Genomic DNA, 13,930 nt, shown 5'->3' with positions numbered 1-13,930 from the left:
AAAAAAACAAAGTTTACCCCCCTCCAAGGCATAAGGGATGAACTTAAAAAGTATTACATAGTTAAAAATTCAAGAATAATGTGTAACTAAAGATAATAAAAAAAAAAAATGTTTAAATTATTATTATTCTGCAAGTAATTGAGTGGGTTATGATAAAAAAATCACTCTGTATATATGTACGCTCTATTAACTGTCAGAGAGCGTTCGTGGTAATTTGAGGAAAGTACAACTATAACAATAGTACCACAATAACCGCTGTACGCCGACACTATAAATATTGCGCACGGGTTTTTTACACTTAACTATATTTGTTTCACAATACTTATGACGATATCTAATGCACTTATACAAACTTTAAATTAAAATACGTTAATAATATATAATAATATTATTATATTCTGCGTATAGCAATCGCTGCGGCTACGCACTACGTTAGGTAGAAATTAACCCTTTTCTAACTCGATGCGTTAGAGTTATTTACGAACACGCACATACAACTTTCGTTACGCAAATTTTTGCACTATCACGTTTCCGATATTCACTAGACGTTCCGGGCGAAGGAACATATGTTTCTGCGTGATCTCTTACTACTAAAAGATCTTCGATAAAATTAAATAAAACGTAAAAGAATGAAAATAAAATATGCGTATATTAAATGTACGCGAGCTTTACAAAGGTAGACTAACCGATTTTAAAACCGGACAACTATGCAGCCGCTGAACAACGATAAGATAAAACAACAATAGCTACACTTATTGTCTAGGCCTAAACAAGGTTAAAGACTAAACTACATAAATATACAAAAGGGTTTTACAAAAAACAGAGTTATAATAAACTTAGATTTCACCTTGGGTAGATTTGATATAGAATTGTACTAAAAAAGTAGTTACTCGCGAGTTAATAATAACATAAACCGTATAAATATAATTGCGTACATTAATGCATACACGTATACATCGATAATTGTTACATCAACTACATCATTCATCTCAAGAGAATATCTGCCTTATCGGGATAGTCAGAGGTAAGTGAAACATTTGTTTATATAATAAGTCTATAATAGATCCTTTACTGAAGAATTTTTAGTAATAAACAATTAGAACAAGATAGGTCATTGAGAATAAACTAAAAAATTTTTATAAAGAAATACGATACTTGTGACTTGCCGCAAATTAGTATACGCGTTTCTGTGCAGGAATTAGGTAGTGACCCTTCTTTATAATTCCATATTATTCACATATTAGACGTCTTTACAAAAGCATACATACCCCGAGATCCCTTTCTATTTCATTTTATTGTTTTCACTGCCTGGTATCTATAGCCACTTTTATTTTCCATTGTTGTCCATCCTTTTTACACTACGCCCGCTACGATTATTATTTCCTCATTGGCCACCTGTGTTACATTTCTTTACTTTTACACCTAACAACATCCCTTTGCTACCACCACTACCATTTTACTTCTTTTTGTTTATTACAGTTGAATGTGTTTCACATTTTTAATATAATTTTTTTTTTAAACCAAATACCAACACAAAAATCAAAATTTTACTATCCAGTAAGCAAGCTTCTGTATAACTTAATAAAAAATTTATTATATTATAAGTCAAATTATTACCATAATAGTTAATTTATGGATAAACTAATTTTATGATTTCCTGGACATATTAATATAAAAAGTATTTTCAATGTTTAAAAAAGTAAATTATAATATGCCTACTGGTTTTTATCAAAAATAACATGATTATTCTTTGGTGTCATATATGGTGAATGTGAAATTTCTCTATTTGTTTTTTCTATACCATTCAATGGAATATTTCGGTCAATTGACTCAATAGTTTTTGTACGGCAATTTACAAAATTATCAAAATCAAACTATTAAAAAAAATTAATTTTAGTATATTTATGATAAATGTCTTTACTTTATCAAATTTTATTAACATAGAAGTATACCTCTTGGCTAGTTCTGTTTCTTACACCAAAATTTTCTAATGTTTTCCTTAATTTACGCTTTTTATCATTAGGATTTTCTCTACCTAAATTTTGAAACTCATGTGGAGAAGAATTACTGTTACTAGAATTGTTTCTAAAAAAATTTATTTTTCAAATTAAAAGTATTTCCTATTAAAAAATTTAATTATGTATCAAATATTATAAGAGGAACTCATGAACAACATTATTTCTTAATATAACATACTCTGAAGCATACGATACTGATAAATTTGAAATATCACAAGTTGGCANCATACGATACTGATAAATTTGAAATATCAGAAGTTGGCGTTGTAGATCTCATTTCTCGAGCTCTTTGAGCTATTCGATAACTAAATCCAGGACTTGTTACTTCAGCTATATTATAATTTGGTCTGCAAAATAAATGATATAAAATTTTTTATTAAATTAATAATTAATTTTTATACCATACACTTACATAAATGGAGTATTATTTCCATTATTTCTTCGAGAAATAGACAATCTCTGGTTAAAAATATTAAGAGCTCTTGCCTCAGGACTATTGAGATTTAATGTTTTCCCACTAAGTGGATCCGTAGATTTAACTTTATCTGAATCAGACTTGAAATTAAAAAAATTTAAAAATGAAGAAAACATATCAACAAGATAACAACTATTAAAGTCGAAGATTATATTAAACAGTCACAAAAAATAATACGCGGAATAGAAAATGACGATTAATAACACATAAAGCCTTGTTTATAGCATGGACAAATAAGTAAACAACTAAAAAGAAAAGATAAATCAAGTTAAAATTATTAAATTGAATACTCCGACGAACTGCAGTGATACAAATCAACATGTGGGTAACCAGGAGCAACTAACCCGCCGAATACTAAAATCCTGCCAAGTGTCCAATATATAACTTGTCGTCAATATATATATAAACATTAATTAATTTGTGTAAAACTTTTGTATCTACGTTGGGGCACTACCGACGTACATTAGTAAAACTCCAAAAGCAGTTTACCAGAAAATTATTCCCACTTGTAAATTAAATAATAATAATGGTAAAATAATATTATGACAACAATATTACTTATGTGTTATCACAATTATACTTCATTATAATCTACATATTATTATTTTAAACTACAGGTAGACGAAAGAAAAATAATAAGATTATTTTTATATTCCATAAATAGATCCTTTTTTTATTAGACGATTATGGATTGTGTACAAAATGTGAAAAAGAAGCATCATCAATCACAATAATTCCATGTTATCATAGAGTTGAAAATTTGTGTTCCAACAATTGTGATTCGGGAGACAAAAAGAAACTATGCATAATTTGTGATACACCCTATCGAAAGTATTTAAATAAATGTATTATTATGTAATTTGTAATATAGAAGTACAATTAATTTCATATAGTACGTAACTAAAATTTCTATAAATAATAGTGAATTAAATATTTTAAATTTTGACAATTCAGTATTTACTAGGGTGATGCCAAACGTTTTTCTAATATTTCATAAAACCTTAAAACCCACACTTTTTTAAAATTAACATATACTTTTTAACAAAAATTTGTGATTGAAATGAGTTATATAATAAAAATAATTTATAATAACAAACTATAAAAGAGCTGTATATTTCATCACTTCAATGGCTAACGAATAAAATCTTGTAAGGCTTGAGGCAACACTTTTCAAAAAAAATATTTTTTGTTACTTATGAATAAATATACAAGTTTAGAAGGTATATTTCATGAGAGAAAAAAATGTACTTTCCTAAAAATATATTTGCGTAAAATTCAAATTCAATTAGATTATTGCTAATTAGTAGAAAAAACGAGAATTTATTTTAAAAAATAATTATTACAAAAATATATTTTTTTTCCAATTATTATTAATTTCAATTATTAAAACGTGAAAAGTAATATGTGCAAAATTTAATTTTTAATATATTTTTTTGGTTCTATTAATTTATTTTTATATAAGTTTATAATAAAGATAGGTTGAACTTTTTGACAAAAATTTTTACTAGCTTAACTTGCTGATCTAAAAATGATTTACCTTAGCTAAAAAAAACCATTAAAAAATATTACATTTTCGAGGGTATTTTTTTGACGTATTATTGAATGAAATCAGTTCGATGAAAACTGTGAAAAAGTGGTAACAGACACAAAAAAAAAAAAAAATAATAAAATCAATATAGTAAAATAATTTCCTTCTATAACAATAATTGATCAATTGTGGCTAATGTTATTTAAAATAAAAATATTATAAATATTTAATTTAACTTTTAGTTCATTACCATTTAAGTATTTCATTAATTATAGATGAAAAAGAGTGTCCTATCTGTCAAGAATTAGGTAGAAAATTCGTGACTTTAATTCCTTGTTTACATAAAGTTTGTAATCTTTGCGCAAACAATTTAATGTTCAATGAAATTTTATTTTGTCCATTCTACAAATTTAGTTCAAATTTGTAGAATGGACAAAATAAAATTTTGAAGCAGTTCGCTTCAATATCAAAATATGGGCAAATTTTCATTTTTTGATTTATTTTATTAAATAATAAAAATTGATTACTTATGACTAGTATTATTTAAAATTTAAAATATATTTAAATTAACGTTTTTAATTTTAAATATTTTGTCAAGCATTTTTTTCCTAACAAATACCAAACAATAATTTCTAACTTAAAATATTTTTATAATAAAATGATTACATATTTATTTAGACTTTATAAAAAAATGTATATGTAGAAAAGAGTTACAAGAAGTAACCGTGCACAAAGTTGGAGTTAATTGTGCTGAGAAAAGTAATGAAAAAGCATTTGTTGCACCCAAATGCCCAGAATGTGACGAATACAATAAATATTTTGATATAAATGGTACGTTATCGATTAGTTTTACTATCCAACATTTATTTGTGGGAATTAAAATAATATATCCATAATGATCAAAAAAATAAAATATCTACTACCCATTCAAATGTTATACAAATATTCAATAAGTATGGAAAATTATTTCTATTTTTCCAATTATTCGTAACAATTTACATGATTATTTATATGACTTATATTGTCTATTATTATTAATGACTTTATATTGACTATTTAATAATCCTATTAACGTTCGACATCTCATTTGAGTAACAATGCAAATATATTTTAATGCAATAATTGTTTAGTAATATAATTTGGACCGAAATATAACAAAATACGACCTGGCATATTTATATAATATATATAAATTTCATATAATAGTTGACATTTATAATATTCATTATTTAAAAGAGCACTTTATTTTTGATCATCTAAATACCTCTTTCTTTTGTTTATTTCTAAGAATTTATAATATTGTTTGATGACAATAATAAATAAATTCTTTGTTACAGAGTAAATTTTTTCTCAAAATTAAAATTTTTATAATTCATTGAGCAGGCTCAAATAATGGCAACGAGTTAACATGAAAATTTTGATTGGCTAGTTTTAATTTTATTTTAGGTACTTTCATAAAATTAATTTATTGAACAAATAAAATTTGTTCAAACCCAACCAACCAAAGTTGATTTGTCATTTTTTTGAAATATATGTATACAATATATATTGACCGAAATATCATCGTTCATCATCGTTTTTGCATGATTAAAGGGTTATTTTGTATTTTAAATAAGAGAACCCTGTTTTGGTGATCTTGTATAATCTTGATATGTGACATACATGTACAAATGAATATAATCACATTATATGTTAATATTATATGTAATAATATAGTATTACAATTATTAAAAATTATTATTTCACATAAAAAAATTTTTTTGATCCATACACTTTTCAATAAGTTATAGCAGTATAAAGTTAAAAATGTAAAATACAAAATCGAGAATTTTCACACAAAAATAACATTTGGTAGCCATTTTCACCGTGAAGATAAAATAAAGTCCGAAATTTTTTTTTTCCATAATAAAGTACATTACATTAGCTTTAATTTAAGATGTATATAAAAGTGTCAGACCTTCCGGAAAACTTTCAAAAGTTAATTTTTTGTGAAAAAGTTGTCATTTTAAATCCCCCCTATGGGCAGGTAAAGGGTTAAATTTATAAAAAAAATATACCAAATAATAGATAAAGACATCAAGCGTCTATTAAAAATAATTATATTGATTTGTTCAATTTTGAAAAAGGTTTTTGTAGTTTTAAATAAAAAAAATTGAAAAAAATTTGAAAATTAGCGATTTTTAAATTTGTAATTTTTTTGTGGTTTCTCCCATTTAAGGGAAACGAGTGAAATTTTTTCAATTTTGGAGTCTAATGTCTTCGACTAGATACGATTTGTGATCTTTTGACATATCGTTGAAAGAAATTGGTTCGGTGAGAGCGGAGAAAAAGAGGTAACAGACACAAAAAAAAACACATCATAGTAAAACTAATAACTTCTCAGCTTCCCATCGAAGCTAAAATATAAAAAGTGATAGGAAAAGACATCATGAATCTATAAACACAATGATGACTTCCATGTATATTTGCGGCGAGTCGTCACTTAGTACCGTTGTGTAGGCATGCGGTGACAGTAGTCAAACTATTATATTCACATACTTTATCCCGCGATTTATTTATGTGTAATAAATTAAAATATTTTATAAAATTTTATATTATCAATTTACAACATAATGTGTCTATTATAAGTTTAATTATAGCTAAATGTATTTTTTTTTAATATGGATTACTGAATCAGAATAAATCTCCATTAAACCATAAAACTATTTAAAAACGTAAATATTTACAATGAACGTAATATAAGGGAGACAATCGAAATAATTAAAAATAAGAATATTTATAAAATCTTTATTTTTCAAATACTAATCATAATAAAATTAACTAGAATCAATTAACTTTTAGCTTCAATGGAAAGCTAAGAAGGTATTGGTTTTACTATGATGTGTTTTTTTTTTTTTGTGTCTGTTACCTCTTTTTCTCAGCTCTCACCAAACCAATTTCTTTCAACGATACGTCAAAAGATCACAAAACGTATCTAGTCAATGATATTATCCTCCAAAATTGAAAAAATTTCCCTCGTTCTCTGTAAATAGGGGAAACCACGAAAAAAATTTTAAAATTGCTAATTTTCGAAATTTTTTCAACTTTTTTACTTAAAAGTGCCATAACTTTTTCAAAAATAAATATATCATTATAATTTTTTTTCAATAGATGAATGATATTCTTAACTGTCATTTGGTGTATTTTATTTATAAATCTGTCCACTTACCTGCCCATAGCGAGGAATTTAAAATGACAACTTTTTCAACTTAACTTTTGAAAGTGTTCCGGAACACTGTTTTATATATATATAACTTAAATTAAAGCTAATGTATTATATGTTTGAACAGAGCGCCCAGTTATAATGTGCGGGTTAGTTAACGTCCGGTTGGGTTGTCTAATTATGTCGGAGAAAAAAATAGGGAGTGGACTGTATATAAGAGAATGGTACTTACACTATATGAAATAATAAGAATTACAAGACAAGGAGTTATACATTTAAGTAACAATATATATATAAACTATCATAGAATTGTGGATTGGGGGGTCACTTAATAACAAACTGGCACAGAAGGCATCTCTGAACAAAATAGATAAAATATAATATAATAATTACAAACAAGTAAAAACTTAACTGTGTAACGTACAATAGATGAAAGATGACTGATGACGGTGAGAAATGAACAGTTGGGATACTTTACATTAAAATGTTGAAGACTACAAGGGTAGTCGATACAAACGGAGGCACTTGTTATGTACACAAAGGGCACACAATGGCATAGACTGGTATAGCAATTCTAAACCCACGACGAATCACCAGGGTGGTTAAGCCAATAAAGCGACTATGAGCTTGGTGCACTTTAGAACCACGTAGCAAGGGCTAGCAATGATGGCGAGAACGTAAAACTCACAAAAGGGACCGATAATAGTTCGGCGAGACACAATAATCACGTATACTAGCATCCAACGTAGTGAATCGCTTACACAACCGGTGGTGGTATTGCGAGAGACGTCATCAGTCATAAAAATAAGATGTAGCAAAACGCCCTGTCGTAATGTGTATCCAACAATATACTTTATTACCAAAAAAAAAATTCAGACTTCATTTCGTCTTCACGGTGAAAATGGCTACCGAATTCTATTTTTGTATAAAATTCTCGATTTTATTTTTTACATTTTTAACTTTATAATGCTATAACTTATTGAAAAGTTTATAGATCAAAACAATTTTTTTATAATAAATAATATTTTTTAATAATCCCTCTTTCATTCGATATACTTTATCGTAATCAGGATATTAATAAGGAACTAGCAGATCATGTAGCTTTTGGAATAAACTACCATTTTTTTTACATTAAGCACTATCTAAAGATTTGCATCGAAGCCTTTTTTTTTATAGTGATTTTAATTACTGTCAGATATCATTATACTTGATCTACTATAAACGTCATCACTGTGCAGCGACCCCCGGTANCTGCTACAATTATAATATGACAATCTTTTTGGTTATTAATTAATATTCCGGGTAATTCTCGAAAATTGATTTGAACAATTTTTTTTATTATTCTTTAACATTGAATATATTCATTTTCAAAATTTTATCTAATTAAATACATTTTTGATTTCCTAAAAACTACGATAGTTTAATAAATAGAGAAGAAACTGTGTTTTCTATTCATTATTATTGTTGGATACACATCGATCGAATGTGCTGTCAAGAAAATGTGTTTTTGATTAATCATGTTATCGTTGTGCTACATCGAGTTGTTGTCGGTTTTCTCTCTATGTCACCATTGTCGCCGCCATCTTAACGCTTCTTCTGCTATAAGCTCTATGGCGTTTGCGAGCCAGTTTTTTTTCTATTCGTTTTTAATGTAAAAAGAAAATATCACCTTTGCGATTGTCGTACCCCGTGCGCTCAGTTCATCGCCGTTGGGTCTATATATTTTCTGAGATACTTTACGATACCGTTGACAACTAATTGTACACTTTGGTCAGCTACTTGCATTCGACTTCAATTGATCCTTTCAATATTCAACATTATCATCAGCCGTTTCATTTAGCAGATAAGTATAATGCTTGTTCATTTATCTTTCTAACACTCGCTTGTATAATTTATTATTTGTTTATATCATCGCCTTAGTGGCATTAGTATTAAGTGTCCCCCCTATCCACATCGGTGTATATAAGATTTTATATTTCTTGTATAATACATTTAATCGTTATAATTATATCTTGTGAAATTCATTCTACATTCAAACATACAGTCCACTCACCTTATTCCTCATCCTCGACATAGCTAAAAACTTAAGACAAAACAAAACCACGAACGTTAACGAACCCGCGTGAATACCACCGGCCGCTGCGTTCAAACAATTATAATAATACTTGTAATCCAAGGAAACTCTAAATACAATGTTTTTTTCAATTGTCTATTTGTACCTTTGTTAATTTGCCTTGTTCAAGATCTCAATACTAATTATTAAAGGAAAACGATCTAATAAATAGAATACAATATTTTAATTATACAAATTTATCTTAAACAATCTAAGTAAATATTATTATTTTAAATTATATAATGAAAGCAGTAAACAATTTCTTTAAACACAAGTTAACTTAATTATTTGACTACTGGACAAAAATATATAATACATAACAGAATATCAATAATCTTAACGATAACGTAATATGTCCAGAATTGTTTTCGAAGATATTAAATAGTTACGGGTACCAAGACTTAAATTGACTTTGTATTTATATACATTATTCGTCAGTTTTCGCAGAGTTTTTTTACGTGCGTTAGATAATTTGAGATCTAAAATAAAAAAATTGTTGAGTTTTCAACGAATAAACTAATAATATTATAGATACCCGATATAATGCATTTAACTGCCAAAGGCGCGTGTTTCATATAAAACGTTTCCAATCTACGCAGTTCAGCTGATATTACAGAAACCGTTTCTCCCCAATCGATTAAATTAATATTATAAAATTGACTTCCATCCACGGTATTTTCAACACCAGTACAAACTCCTCTATACCAGTTACCGTCACCTAAATTAAAATAGATATATTAAGAAGAAAATAATGGAAATTTTTTTTTTTTTTTGGTATAATATTTCTCAATTAAAGACAATGTTTGAATGTTATGAGTTACGATGCACTCATATGAAAGAAAAAAGGTACTAATAAATTATTTTAGTTGACTAATCAAATGTCTATCATAAATCCGTATGAAGTTTATTTATCTTCATAGTATTTTAATAATTAAAATTGTTGATTACTATATTTAACGGCACAAAGTTCATCACGTCGTGGTTTAAAATTACAATCTTGTGTATGTTTATAATATACATTCATAATATTTTCCATAGTTCTTATTATTTATTCATTTTTGACTTTTGTCATGCAAAAAAAATCTGCTTGACAGTACAGCACTCTCATGCTATAATCATAAATATTCCTTAATTGAAGTTGAGGAACATTATCCAGAGTATATAATTGTAGACCATTGTCGACCTGAGATCCGTTCTGCTTATTCACTACACCTACATTCTATTAAATAGTATTATTATTTATTTATTAATATGACTTATCAATATAAGTCCTCTCTAAAAAACTATGCTTGATAATAAAAGTCTAACATTTAGAACTAAAGTGTTCAGTATTAGTTAAATAGAAGNTAACATTAAGAACTAAACTGTTCAGTATTAGTTAAATAGAAAAAAATTGAATATACGATTTTTAATTACCAAGTATGTTTTATTGAAGTCCTCTACAGCATTTGACCAATCATACACCGCATCTACTAAAATATAAATTAAAATATTTACAATTTTCTTTTTACTATCATAAAATATAACCTATAGGTACATTTATAAATAACAAATTATAGAAATTTAACACGTCTATTTGAACGTATTCCTGAACTAAATAATTTATGAAAAAATAAATGATAGTTGTCACAGNCTGAACTAAATAATTTATGAAAAAATAAATGATTGTTGTCACGATTCAAAATAAATTATTAAATAATTGTTTTATTTATATAAATTCAATATTAATCATTGAAAATTATATATGTCTATTCAATTTTAAAGTAAACCGACCTTCTTTAGATGCTTCTAAAGGAAACGAAATACATGACTTCAAATCATCATGTTCTATAATTTCATCAACTAATGTGATATTTCTATTAGAAATTTGTTCAAATTTACCTTCAGTGGTTATGTGTTTTTTTGTCACATACGGTTCAGTCTTTTCTTGAGTGTCATTAAGTGTCGTTGAAGGATTAATTCCTTCCTCAACGCAATTATTTACTAAATAATATTACTAGAAATAAAAAATTGTTTTCATACTTGTAAATTAAACATACCTTTTAAAGGTAATTTCTTTATAGTGTCTAAAAGGGGCTCGTTTGTAGTAGGTAAGAGACAACACTGAGAACCAGTGTGCATATAATTTTTTAATATTGAAATTGAATTACGACGCTCATGCAAAGATTTTTTATTTGAAATAATATTTTCTAATGACACGTCAGTTTGCGTTTCACAATTTAATGAATTCAGTAAGGACAATTCTGTTTGTGTCTCAGACACATTAAACATAAGTTTAATATTAGTCTGAGTAAGTTTCTCAGAGGTTAATAAAGATGTCTGAACTGCAATGTCTTGAACTTCCTTATTCTGCGACTCCAAAATATGTGCTTCTGGAACAGATTTTATTTGACCGTTTATATCATTTGTCAATTTGTTTGTTTGTGTTCCATAATCTACTGAGGTGACTAAATAAAATAAAAATTAATAACGTAAAAAAAAAAATTATAATGACTGTAACACGTAAGAATTAATCATAAATAGAGAAAATAAATTTAGCAAACGTTCAAATGTGCATAGAATTACCATTGCGTTTTTTCCTTAACCCAAGTTTCTTCTTGGCAATTCTTATTATTCGTGTAATAATATTAACCATTTTTTATCAAAAAATATTGATTTACTTAATTAGATCGAAAATGATTTTTATGTGAAAATCATCATTATTTATAAATATATAAATGGTTGCCATGGAAATGTTATTCAAACCAGAAATACTGCTACAATTATAATATGATAATCTTTTTGGTTATTAATGAATATTCCGGGTAATTCTCGAAAATTGATTTGAACAATTTTTTTTATTATTCTTTAACATTGAATATATTCATTTTCAAAATTTTATCGAATTAAATACATTTTTGATTTCCTAAAAACTACGATAGTTTAATAAATAGAGAAGAAACTGTGTTTTCTATTCATTATTATTGTTGTACATGTATGTCACATATTATAATTATACAAGATCACTAAAACAGGGTTCTCTTATTTAAAATACAAAATAACCCTTTAATCATGCAAAAAATCTCCCTCTTGTAGAAATAATTAAGTAACGCCCATACGCAGGATTCTTTTTATAATTAACCAATTAGAATACAAAGCCTCAGCTTCAAGGATCACGGTAGAGATCGCTAGGCTACCCCTTCAGACTATAAAAAGCGATTTTTAAAGACACAAAATCTACTAATGTCTTTTTTTTAAGAAACATCGCGTTGGCAGACAACGCAGAGAAACTTACGAATATATTTGTAGTGTTTAAATTTTATCCTGGTGATTATTGTGCCGCATCCTTTTAAGGCGCTTTCTAGTGCCGGGACACATTGGGCCACCACAATTCTGCCTTGATAATTTTTTTACATAGATATAGATATTTCTGAATCTTGTTTTGGCCAGGCCAGAGGAAAATTTAAAAAATATTGATATCGATCTCTCAATAAAAAAAATACTCTTTCAAAAAAAATATTTATTCAACGCACGTAAAAAATTAATAAATACAGATTATAAATTACATTATAATAAGATATAGAGTGTGTAGAATCTTTTACAAGAAAGATCAGTCTTGGACTTTGTGTAATTAAATCATAATATTTAAAAATCTTAAATCGTTTTTATAAGTAATTATATAGACTATATGGCGAATAGTGTAAATCGTATACGTAGTGCGTTTAATGCGGAAATCAACACTGGATTACTTGAAATATTATTGTATTACACAGGAAGTAAGGTAAGTACAATTTAATCTATGCTTTCAAACTTCCAACAATCTATTGCGTGATAAACCATTAATAATTAATGAGAGAAATAATTAATGTGAAAATTAATTTAAATAAAACTGAAGATATTAAAACTACAAAACTTATAATAAATAATATCTATAATAATCTACTACCACTAACTATTTCTCTTATTCTACCCCACTACTACCACAATCACATTTTTATTTTATTTTCTTATTTTCTTTTTCTTTCTTTTTATTTTTGGTTTATTACAATTGGCGCCCAACTAGTAGCTTTGAAACCCCTGAGATTTATTCTTATTTAATAAAAAAAATTCAACATTTATACATTTAAATCTTTTATATTTCCGACACACTAAAATTTTCTATTATTTTAAGAATCTTAATTTAATAAAACTCATTTTTTTATTAAATTGAAATTATATCTCTATAAAATAAATCTTCAAAACGTAACGCATAATTTATAATTAAACTTTATTTTAAGTAGTAACCTACGTTAATTTTAATCTGAGAGTTTACTACTATTTTTATAATTTTCTATCTCACAAGCATTTCTTTTTTTATTAAAATTCTTTTCTACTTATAATGTTAATATTATTTAAACAAAATTCTTTATTAAACTAACTTTTATTTAAGTAAAACAAGCCCCGATACCAATGATTAATTTTTTTACGAAACATTATTTCGAAATATAAAATATTTATAACTGTAAATAATTTAAATAATCTATACCAATAATCTAAATCAATATAAAATAAAATAATCTATATAAAAGTATTCTATTAAAAATTATAACTTACAATTTCATTTAATTATCCATTA

General features: G+C 26.3%; 2 protein-coding genes across 10 annotated transcripts in view; both read right to left on the bottom strand.

The window, feature by feature from the left end:
- Positions 1-13,930, bottom strand: part of LOC126901739 (uncharacterized) — a 146,414-nt gene that overhangs the window by 73,663 nt on the left and 58,821 nt on the right. The gene's annotated exons all lie outside the window — the stretch shown is intronic.
- On the bottom strand, positions 8,525-13,638 carry LOC126901747 (uncharacterized). 4 transcript variants are annotated; one of them, XR_007703095.1, is made up of 6 exons: positions 11,376-13,638; positions 11,110-11,319; positions 10,753-10,808; positions 10,285-10,555; positions 9,872-10,054; positions 8,525-9,815 (listed from the first exon to the last, which is right to left on the bottom strand). XR_007703095.1 is itself a non-coding variant. In XM_050678488.1 (4 exons), exons 1-4 carry the CDS (start codon positions 11,605-11,607, stop codon positions 10,385-10,387), a joined length of 669 nt encoding a protein of 222 aa, XP_050534445.1. In that variant the 5' UTR covers positions 11,608-13,638; the 3' UTR covers positions 8,525-10,384. The 4 variants fall into 4 exon arrangements, 1 of the variants encoding a protein (XP_050534445.1); XR_007703097.1 differs by having other exon boundaries at positions 9,872-10,555; positions 11,218-11,319; XR_007703096.1 differs by having other exon boundaries at positions 9,872-10,555; positions 11,110-11,298.

Source organism: Daktulosphaira vitifoliae, unplaced genomic scaffold (assembly GCF_025091365.1).
Source record: "Daktulosphaira vitifoliae isolate Bord-2020 unplaced genomic scaffold, ASM2509136v1 Scaffold_3, whole genome shotgun sequence".
NCBI lineage: Eukaryota > Metazoa > Arthropoda > Insecta > Hemiptera > Phylloxeridae > Daktulosphaira > Daktulosphaira vitifoliae.
The sequence above is the reverse complement of the archived record's forward strand: the minus strand, read 5'-3'. Positions and strand labels throughout refer to the sequence as shown.

What these genes read in the sequence shown, in the direction of transcription:
- LOC126901747 (XM_050678488.1), bottom strand. Translation starts at nt 11,607, where the DNA reads ATGTTTAATGTGTCTGAGACACAAACAGAATTGTCCTTACTGAATTCA. An exon ending in TTTAGAAGCATCTAAAGAAG is followed by an intron (nt 10,809 to 11,109) that starts GTCGGTTTACTT and finishes TTTATATTTTAG; the next exon opens with TAGATGCGGTGTATGATTGG. An exon ending in ACTTCAATAAAACATACTTG is followed by an intron (nt 10,556 to 10,752) that starts GTAATTAAAAAT and finishes ACTATTTAATAG; the next exon opens with AATGTAGGTGTAGTGAATAA.